This window comes from Brachycentrus maculatus, unplaced genomic scaffold (assembly GCF_059751285.1).
Source record: "Brachycentrus maculatus isolate JH-2025_06_01 unplaced genomic scaffold, ASM5975128v1 h1tg000683l, whole genome shotgun sequence".
Taxonomy (NCBI): domain Eukaryota; kingdom Metazoa; phylum Arthropoda; class Insecta; order Trichoptera; family Brachycentridae; genus Brachycentrus; species Brachycentrus maculatus.
In genome coordinates, this window is record NW_028281415.1 from 1 (window position 1) to 12177 (window position 12177).

Here is a 12177-nt window from a genome sequence, read left to right on the forward strand (position 1 = left end):
ACAAAATAAGGTCGTAACCAATATTGTGCTGCTATTAATTTCTCAGTTTCATAGCCACCCAATAGTTATCCTTGGACTCTATGAAAATGGTATTGGTAGATATTCTTACAGGAACCACTGTCTTGGGACAAATTTCAAACCTGAACTTATACACATAATAGAACAACATTACCTTTAGGTTTATCAACCCAAACCTGGAACCTGGAACAAGAAAACACCATATTTATAACCAAGTTATTATTATTACCAAGTTAGGAGACGAAAAAGTGAAACCAAGTAATAAACCTTATTCAAGATCAGACTTTAAGAGATTCAAATGCCATAAAGAAAGATGTAAAATAAACTTATGGATTGTTGGTAGAATGACATTCATATTAAAATGGTATCAAAATGATTAAATCATACCACAAATCCTGATGATTTACACATTATTTTAGTTTCAGGAGCTCCGCAAAAGAGAACCAGCAATATACAATAAATAATAAATCAAAATTATTAAATTTTCATTTTTACAGTTAACATTTTACAGACCAATGCAATTCCTAGGTCCAGATCCAAAAGCCAGAAAGCTGAGAGGTTTGTTATTGTGAGCATTAGTTTTGGAAAAACGTTCTGGGTTAAATACTTCTGGGTTTTTCCAATATCGTGCATCAGTTTGAATAGCGTGAACGGGAATCCAAACTGTTTCTCCTTTTTTTACCTGAAAAATTTAAAGGACAAAAATCTCGAATATAAAAACTTCAATAGAGAAGGAAAATATATTTCACTAAGAATTTATTTGTTGTACAATAATTAACAGATATGTAAGTAAATATGCATCAGAGTCATACCTCACAAAAAAACTTTTGTTGTTGGGAGCTTATAATTACAAATTGAACTTACTTTTATATGATCCGTACTTCCTTCCCTAACAGGTCCCAAATCATAATCTCGAACACACAGGCGATTGATAAATGGTGTTGCCGGCCATTTTCTCATTGTTTCTAAAAAATAAATTAAACAAATTTTATATACCCTGGAAATAAGTTTAGGTAAATGTCAAACAAAGTCACTTGAATTTCTAATATTGTATAAAAAAGTGGGGTAAGTGTGTACATCTCCGTAGTTTAGTGGTTTATGCGTTTTGGCTATACTTTGACCTGAACTGCTAGGCTGAACTTTCCTTAATGTATTAAATGATCAAGATAACATTGTTTTTATATGATGCTTTGGCCAATGCGTGTACCCGACGGATGCTCCAGTTCTTGGACATGTTGCGTGTGGCAGATGATGCAGTGCCCCATGCATTATTTGGTGCAGATAAGGGTTAGAAAAAGAAGTGGGGTTAAAAACCATCTTTCAGACATTCTTTTGAGGTCTTGACATAATTGTCAACAATATCGAATTTATATATTGAATTTACATGACCTAAAGAGTTTTAAACAATATCGAACTATTGTCGAAATTGACGATTATTATCGACGACTATTGTCCTTCACAAAAATCCTGATGATATTCGATGCATGGTAATCTGATCCTAGTAAAGGAAGACCTTTATAAACTTTGGACGGGAAAGGTATTTCTACCCGTTTGATCGATTGATGCTTTAGGACGGGAAGGGTATTTTTACCTCCTGCACCAGCCTCATTTCGAAGTCAGAAAACAAGGAATTTCATATTTAATGTTTTTATATGAATATTATGTACCAATCTCTTCGTTATGTTCTTATGTAACTAAACGTACATAATTATCAAGTCCCATCGCCAGCGTTCGCAGGAATAAAAAACACCCGTCCGAAATGTGTTAATGTCTATGAGAGGTACCCTTTTACAATGGTCTAAGTATCTCTTATATATTTTTATATCTTTGTACAAGAATGACATCACACATTTTCCATTTCCATCTAGTACTCACCAGATACAACCATATCAATGTATTCCATTTGAATCAAGGCGCTGTAGGTCAATTTCCCATCTAGTTCTGTCACGACACTCGCAACCTCCTCAAACAGTCTCTCTTGAATATCTGGGTTCACAGCCAACTCGTATATCAAGAAACTGAATGCTGTTGATGTGGACTGCTGACCGGCTAGTAGAAAACTTATCACTTGAGCCATTAAGTCATTATCGGTCCATTCTGGAAAGAAAATCACTGTCTTTAGATCACTGAAAGCTCTATTTCATCTCAACCCAAAGAAAAATTTCCCATCCCAACTTAATTGTCAACTCAATTATACCCGTAGTTAACCATTTTAAATTACTATGCCACGGCAGGCGGCATGCCGTAGTTGGGTACGTGTTCAAGTGTGAAATTGGCGTCGCAGGTTCGATTCCCGCCAATAGCAAAATAAATTCAAGAAAGATTTATTTTCAATTGGTCTGGGTGTTTGTGATGCATTTTTAGCATTTATCTTCCCTATCCTACCTGCAGACAAGCCTCTAAAAAATGTATGCTTTGTAGGTTATTCCTTTTTAGTAAAATTCTACCTGCAGAAAGCCTCTAAAAGTATTTCTTTCAAAGAGAAGTGATAATAATAATAATTTTGGTTTCATATAAATAGGAGACCCTAGCAATTTCACTTTAGTCTACATTTGACCTGATGATGGAATGGTTATTCCGAAACTGGTAGTCATAAAGTTTCTAAGTGGTATTACACAAAGTGAACAATGAATGAAAAAGAGATTGTTTTATATATATATATATAGGTATTTTTATACTGAAATAAGACTTACCTAATTTTGGTATTTTTATTTTTGAATCCAATTCTTGTGATGCAGAAATTCCTGATACAGTTTCTTCTTCGACTTCATCGGATTGTTTGAGACTTCCTTTTAAATAAATCAAATTATTTTAGTATAAATTTATCTTGTATAAGTTTCAAAATGTGAATGTGATGAAAAATGCATTACAAGTTTGTTCTTAGCTGTCAAAGTAGACTTTAATGTTTGCTCTGGAGCAATTTTCTGGTTTTCTTTTCTTTCTTTTATTTGCAAAATTTTAATAAAGTAAACACTTATAGTAAGTAACTAAAGTAACAAGTATAATGACAACTTGATGCAAAAAATTCATGCACAAATTGCAAAGAGGAAAAATTAAAAAAAAAAAAAACTATTGTTGAGCATCGCAATTTTTAAAGAATCTCATTTCACTCAAAGGCAACTGGCTCCTGATTTTATAAGTTTTAAGGGGAAAATAAGCAAAAATTGAAAAAGCAGCATAATTCGAAAACTTCATACGTATTTTTCTTTAGAAAAGAAAAAGAAAAAAATCCAAACGTCTGAGACGCTTATCAATGATCGGAATTTGAAAAAGAAATTTCTAAAATATGTGCTTTTCTTTTCTACAAAAACAAAAACCCTTTCCCGTTCCGTCTTGCGTCAAAATATTTTGTCCCAAACCTGAGTATAAATTACCTTCTTTTGCTTTGATTAGAAAATGCAAGACATCAGGTCTATGAATACCACCTTCTTGTCTTTGTTTTATTGAATCCGTTATCAAGTGTTTGAAGAAAGCAATAGATTTTTCCGGCATCAGTTTTATTCCTAAAGCCTAAATACATAAAACATCTTTTATTTCAATATGCACTTTTGTATTACGTGTCAAACTTTTTTTATTTATTACAATATAATGATTAATAAAACAAAACTTCGGAAATACCTTCATAATCTTTGGGAATACTCTATATCCTGTCATTTTCAATACAAACGAGATTGTTGTAGATGTCAGGTTGATGGATTCCTCAAAGAATCGATTATTGGGGTACTTGAGAGAGTCTATATCAAATCCAAATGACGTTGCTGCCAAAACATCAGCCGTAAAACGGCTTGCAACATACTTTATATCCACCTCATAATTGGGGTTTTCTAAAATATTAATTCATGTGTCAAGTTATATTAATTTATGAAACTTCGGACACCGTTGGCACAAAAAACGCGCTTAGAGTGTCAGAAATGAAGACTCTAAGAAGCATATCAGGCAAGAGTCTTCGAGAATAAGAATTGCCAGGATCAGGGAAATATCCGAGATCGAAGATGTCGTTAGGTGGGGAAGGCAACAAAGGAGACAATGGTATGCGCATGTGAGGAGAATGGAACCATCCAGACTCCCCCCCACATCGCACTATATGGCCAACTCCAAGGTAGACAACTCCGGGCAGACCACCAACGAGATGACGACAGCTGGGAATCGACATCGCAGGAGGCCAGTCCCTCTTAAAAACAGGCCTACACCAAGAAGACGAAATTTCTCATAATTGAAAATTCATTAATTCTTTGTTTATCAAATACCACTGTTACATTTTATTAAAACTGTGTCATAAAGTATCACAAAAAAATTCAAATAACATTATCCACTTTATTTTTTACTTTGTCGTAAATTGCACATTGGACATAGACTTCCAGGAGAGGCTGGTAACAGCTTCAACCGTATCAACAAGCAACTTGAGGACCACAAATAGGAATTGGACATAAGCCAACATTAGTGAACCATGTTGAGTACCTACTCAACATGGTTCACTAATGTTGGCTAATTTTTTATGCTTCTATATATTATGTTACACACACACACACACACACATATTATTATTGAATACCTGTTACTTTTTCTTCGTAGAAAGAAACACCCCTCATTGCACACGCTGACATGAAATTAAACATGTATTTCATCTTAGAACTGGTGAATGCTGGACTTACAGCTGATCTCATTTGACGCCATTTTTTTCCTAAAATTTATTTGCATGTAAATATTTCAATGTGGATTAGACAGCCAAAAGTGTTTCATTGTTAAAATAATTTAATTCCCATAAAAAAAAATACGTTCAATGAAGAAGTATGATTAAAAAAATATATTATCACTTTTTCAATGGGGTACACTTAGCACCATCTGGATGTGGATAGGGTCTTAGGAAATTTTTATGGTGGGGTGACCCTTTTTTACCTGCAAGGACAATTTACTACTACTACCATCACACCGTTAGGCAGAAAGGATGGAACGCCACACTCTTCTGTCCTGACATACACTCCTTGCCTCCTTCACATCCATACATCTAGTCATACATGCCCTCCGATTACGTAGACTTTTGACACCACCAACATTTGTTTTATGTATTTTTGTTGTTGTTTGGCAACTGTCCGCCTCTGTGGTATTATGGATAGCGTGTTTAGCTACCGTGCTGCAGGTTCCGGGTTTGATTCCCAGGGGGGGTGAAAATCAATATTGCTAATTTTACACATTAATATTTATTTAATATTACCCTGGACTGGTTCCTGAGGCGCATGACTGATCACCTTGCCATCATGTAAGTAACAATCAAATTAACACTGCGTCACTACGATGCAGTGCCCTATGCACTGTTGGATTCGGCTTGGCAACCTTCATCGAACCATGAATCAAAATTTTGTACAATTCTCGTTGTCGTTTTGAGAAGTGTGCAACTTTTTATAAAGTGTTTCAGAGTTATGTTAAATATAATTTAAAACATTAAATATACAATTTAGCAGAGCTAAAAATCAGTGTTTGATTTTAATCTTTAAAATATAAATATTGTTAGTTCAATCAATTGAAATGAAGTCACTAAAGCTATCCTCACTTTGTCCATTAAACAAAGATATCTTGATCCAATACCAACATGATACCTAAAGAAATGTTGTACACAATTATTATACCCAAGTATTAGTGAATATTTTTAATAAATCCTTGCTTCATTTTATTTAACTGGTAATATCAATCCTCAAAATCAACAATTGATAACTGATGATCAAATTAATTATAATACTGCCTAAAATTTACTCGCACACCGTACATGCTAAGATATTAGATAAAATACTTAGAAAATAGCGCAGTAAATCCCTGGTCATCTCAAATGTTACTTTCGATCCGCATTTAGAAAATGTCATTCTAAGGAAACAGGAATTCTATGGGTTCTTTCGGACAACTCTTTGCAAATGAATTGGGAGACGATGCTTTCATTATTAGATTTAAGCGCTGCATATGACACCATGGAATATAGCTTTCAAATGGAATGACTACATAAGACTTTTGGAATCTAAGAATGGGTGGCAAAAGTCGAACCAAAGCAATCAGTTTTAGCTAAAAATTTTCCTTTTATTCCACTATTGTCTGGTATTCTACAAGGCTCTGTTATTTGTCTATTTCTATATACATAAAAATGAATGTATGTTTGTTTGTTTGTTGGTTACTTATGCATGCCTTTACCGCTTATCCGATCATGATGAAATTTAGTAAATATGTTGGATGCGCATCTGGGAAGGTTTTTTCTGTTTGTTTGTGTGTTTGTCTGTTTGTACTTAATATATTGCTATATTAGGCATAGGTAATGTTTGAAACTTACAAAATATCTTCATTACATCCTTGCGGAGGTCACTGTATTAAAACAGTTACATGACAATACAAGAAAAGTATTTAAATCATAAAAAAACATGTGGGAGTTTAAAATTTCATATTGAATAAAGAACTGTCCATTGTTTTAAAACTGAATTTGATTTTGGAATTGGATTCCTCACAGTACATGGATTCCATCCATGTATGATGATGAACTACATTTGGATGGCTTGACTCTGGCCAATATCTGTACACGACGGATTCCTCAGTTCTTTGGACATGTTGTGCGTGGCAATGAGGATAGCCTGGAATGACTGGTTTTGATCAGTAATGAGGAATAAGACGAAGAAGAAGAAGATGTACCAAGAAACGATGAATTGTATAATATATCACACTAAGGACACTAGAAAGATAATTTTAGGGATCTGAAAATAAAAAGAGAAATATTGACTAACAAACCATCACGCCGTTTCACCTCAGGTTTAGAGGCAGAGAAAATAGAACGCCACTGTGTTTTTGCTAATATTCTTTGCCTCTTTATCTCTTCATACGTATCAACATATACATAAAAACATGCCAGCACCTATGTATGTTAAAAAAAGTTCGGGTAAAATTATAAATCCTGCCACGGGTAAAGTATCATGTGTGGGACATAAGAGCAACACACTCATACTATATGTTACTCATGGCCGACAGCGTGCTTCTTGACAGATATTGAGGCTTACCATTTTCTATGTTTTGGAATGCATAGTTGTTTCATAGGTTATTTTCATTGATTCACAAGCATTATAAAATGAATCATGAAACAATTGTGTGTTTTAATTTTTTTTCTTTTTACCAAATTAAGCCATAGCAACGCGTGGCCGGGTACAGCTAGTATAATATAAAAACTACAGCATTTTGTATAGTACGTAACAAAAATTTGGTATTTTGATAAAATTCATAAACTTGCCTTTTAGTGTCATGAGGGTGTTGCCAAAGATGGCATCGGCGTGTTCGTCAATTTTCAATGGAATGTCATTGAAATAGTCAAAATCTTTTATTGTAACTTTTTTTACAAGCTCTAGATCCTTCAATAGTATTGCGGGATACATAAATTCAAATAAACCGACGTATCTAGAACCAAATTGTTTATATAAGTAAAATGACTCAGGCACTCTCTGATATTAAAGTATCCCAATATTATCACTTGCTTGAATGAAACAAAAATTCTGTATTTGTACGCGCTGAAAAAACGATCACTAACCAGATTAATTTTTCTTGTAAATTTTATTGTACCTGTAAAATGAATTTTACTATGATTTTTTAATGAATTTTCCTGTCCAAGGATATTAACTATTATAGAGCTATACATTTTTGATAAAACTATTTTGTCTGCCTCCGTAGTGTAATGGTCGGCACGCTCGGCTACCATTCTGGAGGTCCCGGGTTCGATTCCCAGGGGGGTTCAAATAAATATTTGTGATTTTTTCACTGTAATATTTATTCAACACTACCCTGGACTGGTACCTGAAGCGGAGGGTTGATCACCTTTCCTTCGTGTGTAAACGATCAAGATAACACTGTGTTCATATGAAGCAGTGCCCTATGCACCATTGGGGTGCGGATAAGGGTTTTATTATTATTATTATTTGGAAGCATGATTGTACTCTTTTCCACCACAACAGTTTGTTTCTTTCTAAAACATCAATTTATTTTATTATCTTAGTAGAGATATAAAAAGGTAATTTTGGAATTCTCCATTTACCTGGTTTATTTTACAATCTATAATCAGCTGGTTTAAATCATCATTTTATACACTGCATACAAATTTGTGTGTTTTATACAAGTAATATTTACTCTTATCCATTATTTCAATAACTATACATATTACTTTAAAAAGCGTTTGAGAAAGACATCTCATATTTCCTCAAGAAAGGAAAATAATACACATAACAAGAAAACATATTTTGAACCCTGCGGGAATCAACCCCAGGAACTATTGCATAGTAATTAAAAGGGGTAATCATAACACAATGGATTAAGAAAAGAATTTACATTATAACCCCATATTAAATAACAGGAATTTATTAAATAATATAATATACCTCTCGTTGGGGAATGAATCATAGATTTTTTTTAAAACTGAAGAAAAATGTTCACGTCCGGTTATAGACCAGAATAAATTTCCAAAAATTGGCGTTGGTTTTATATACTTGATATTGGTTTTGCGAAACACATATTCATTGAATTTAGATAAAAATACTAGAATCACTAACAATCCTATAAACAAATTTAAGAATATTGCACTCCATGTAAAGTCAAACATTTTTCATTAAATTATATCCAAACAGCAAAATAATACTGTCCCGTCTAGTTATTTAATGTCGAAAGGATAAATGATATAAATCAAAATGTATCTGGCATTTTAAGACTTTGAATATGTTGACATCAATTTATTAAAAAATATTCAAATCAAATGCTTAAAATAGTGTTTCCCAATGTGGGAGTGGATGCCAAAACTCTTATTTGAAAAAAATAACTGTTACCTATTTCTTTCATGCACGGGCTTTATTCATAAATAATAAATAAAAGATACCAATAAAACGAGTAAAGATAGTTCAATTCAATTCAATTCAAACCCTCATCCGCACCCGATGGTGCATAGGGCACTGCATCTTATATGTTATCTTGATTGTTAACACATGAAGTAAAGGTAATCAGCCCTCTGCTTCAGGCACCAGTCCAGGGTAATATTAAATAAGTATTGGAGTGAAAAAATCACTTATATTTATTTGACCCCCCCCCCTGGGAATCGAGCCCGGGACCTCCAATACAGTAGCCGAGCGTGCTGACCATTACACTACAAAGGCGGACAGAAAGAAAGCATATATAATTAAAATGTAACTTTGTTCTAAAATCACCATAAACGATTTCAAAGCTAACCAGTAGACATTATAATTAAGTTATAATAAAATATTTATAGTGTTTTAAAAACAAAGTTACATTTTAATTATAAAATGGAAAATCACAAAGTTAGTGCTTCAAATATAAATTATAGAAAGAAAGAAGCCTACCAGAAATAAATATGAAAAATAGAGTGGTACAAATATTGAGAAACCCTGATATGTTTAACATGATCATAGTGTTATTAAAAAAAATGCCTCTGAAAACATTTTGTGATGTCGTCATATTTCCATAAAAAATATTTTATCAAGGTTATATTGAGTATTACCAATACATTGAATCACCAATTTAAGTATATTGAAGTTTCGCCACGGCATAAAATAACTTAACTAACTAACTAACTAGTTAAGTTATTTTATGCCGTGGCGAAATTTCGATAACTTAAAACTGGTATTTTAGGTGTATTAACTAATTGATTTTTTATTCCTCTTTCCTCGTTTTTATTATCAATAACATTTCAGGTGTATTGACATTTTTTTTATTCATTTTAATAAATTATTGACTTAACTCTTTGCACCTTTTATTAAAATGAATAATTTAATTGAAATTTAATTGGAATCTAAATGAATAATTTTGTTAAATATTCAATTAATTATTTCACTAAAAAATTTCATTTCAGTAATTTATTGATTAAACTTTTGGCATATTTTATGAAAATGAATAATTTTGTTAAAATATTTAAATGATTTATTTTAGTAAAACTATTCATTATAATCGCTTAGTTAACACTTTATTTACCAACTAATTTTTGAAAGACCTTAAAAACTATGCAAATTTGTACTAATAGCAAAAAGTACAAGTAATTAACAAATACATTCATAATTTTTGTACTTATCATTTGGTTATTATGATTTTTATTATATTAACTACCAAAAGTCGACTACTTGGGTTTTCACTGCCAACCATAAACGACCAAATACGGATTAGTCGGTTTTTCTACCCTACGTACTGAAAAAAATTCTGTTTATCACTGTATCGATTTCAAATTTGAACTGTTAACTAAAAAAAGATATATTACAAGGAACTAATAATTAAAAAAATAAATATGCTCTATTATTTGTTAAAATTTCACATGTCGAAGACAATATTTTCAATAAATACAAAACGTATCTGGAATGAATGAATGAATATGAGATGTTTTGCTTGTAATTTAAAGTGCAAAAATATTATCTTCAATGTGTAAATTTATCCTTTTAATATCCTTTTTAAATGAATAGCTTGAATTTGAAATCGATAAAACGATGTACATAATTGTGAGAATTATTTTCAACGTAGGGTAGAAAAACCAATTAATCGGTGTTTGGTCGTTTACGGTTGGCAGCGAAAAGCCAACTAGTCGGCTTTTGGTAGTTTACGTGTTAATAATTTACATGTGTGTTTTATGTTTTACATTATATGCTTCTTAGTATCAATTGATACGTAATTTTTACAGCAATTTTCCTGTTGGTTATTAACTATTCTGTTTTTACCTCTGTATATATTTTGTCTGCCTCCATAGCGTAGTAATTACCATGTTTGATTACCACACTAGAGATCGCAGGTATGACTTCCAGGGGGGGGGGGGTCAAAATAAATTGAATTGATTATCCACTCCAATATTTATTTAATATTACCTTGCACTTGTATCTGAAGAGCAGGACTAATCACCTTTTCTTCATGTATTTAACGATCAAGTCAACACTACTTCTAAATAATGCAGTGCGGTATATACATTCGCGTGCAGATAAGGGTCAGGAGAAGAGAATATAAACATTTTTTTCATTCCATAGGTGATGGTAATACAATAATGAAAACAAATTCTGAATTTTCTTCTTCTCCATACCCAATGGCGCATTGGGCACTGCATCGTACTAACGGAGTGATCATTACTTCCACGAAGGCAAGGTGATCACTCTTGCGCTTCAAGGATCAGTCCAGGTTATTGGAGTGTAAAATCACTTATATTTATTTTCCCTTCTCAGTAGACTTTTTAATTTATTTTCATTAATTGATTTTTGAAATTTCAAAAATTTAAAAATATTTTTATTTTTATTATTCACAAAAATACTTCAATTTCATACTATTTCTGTGAGGCTAAGCGTCTTTTTATTCGAACTCAAAAAATCTGACTCAAGAGTCCGAGACACTAACCACGGGACCACAACCCGACACTTAAAGTTAAATAAAACAAACTGAGCATTCATTCATACAACAAAAATAAAATTTCATTGATATGAGGAATGGTTTGGTTGTAAATTAACACAAACTGAAACAATACGCTTAGCAACCACCTTTTTGCCCTATAAACATAAGTGCTATCTAAAAAATGGAAATATAAATTATTCACAATAAAAAATCATCGTCCTACTTTTGTTATTCAAGGTTTGAAGTTCAGAATTTAAAACAAAAAAAGTTTTTTTCACCGTATAGATAAAAACAGGAAAGTGCAGATTTGTGACGAATTCTTTATACTTACAAAATGCACAAGTATTAGTATAATAAAGGACTGTATATGTGACGAGGGACCGTTGTGCATTTATAACTGCAAGAGCCATTTGTAAAGGCGTTCACATGAGACGCATGACAATTGTTTGTCGTGTTTATGGTACGAAGTAATCAGTTTTCAAGGTAAAAATTATTGTGTTTTCTCTTCACAGAAGGGATAGTAATAAAAACAAAACTCAAATTTCTCAATTTATTATTGCACAAAATAACAGAAATTATAATTGAATGCCCACATGTTGTTAAAGAAATCAAAAAAATATTCAAATTAATCTCACATTTATAATGTATTCAAACATCTTATTCGCGAGAACATAATACAGAAATTTGGCATACATTTTAAATACATATTCAACATAAAATATAATCAATCCAAACCGTTAATAATAAGTAAAAATATTTGTAGTCTTTGAGATAAGGAAGAGCAAGAGC

General features: G+C 32.2%; 1 protein-coding gene across 5 annotated transcripts in view; it reads right to left on the reverse strand.

The window, feature by feature from the left end:
* Nucleotides 1-16: 16 nt before the first annotated feature.
* The window catches only part of LOC148300626 (cytochrome P450 9e2-like), a 229083-nt gene continuing 216922 nt past the window's right edge, over nt 17-12177 (reverse strand). Inside the window, exons 1-10 of one of the 5 annotated variants that reach the window (XM_088274488.1) lie at nt 8406-8701; nt 7271-7434; nt 4571-4699; nt 3637-3842; nt 3393-3528; nt 2712-2807; nt 1894-2115; nt 883-983; nt 532-700; nt 17-201 (exon numbers count right to left, since the gene is read on the reverse strand). In XM_088274488.1, coding sequence (XP_088130614.1) covers nt 35-201; nt 532-700; nt 883-983; nt 1894-2115; nt 2712-2807; nt 3393-3528; nt 3637-3842; nt 4571-4699; nt 7271-7434; nt 8406-8626 — 1611 coding nt within the window. In that variant the 5' untranslated portion in view covers nt 8627-8701 and the 3' untranslated portion in view covers nt 17-34. Of the gene's footprint in view, nt 202-531; nt 701-882; nt 984-1893; nt 2116-2711; nt 2808-3392; nt 3529-3636; nt 3843-4570; nt 4700-5230; nt 5505-5803; nt 5987-7270; nt 7435-8405; nt 8702-12177 lie in introns of those variants that run through there. The other 4 variants (XM_088274493.1, XM_088274494.1, XM_088274491.1 and 1 more) reach the window with 4 other exon arrangements.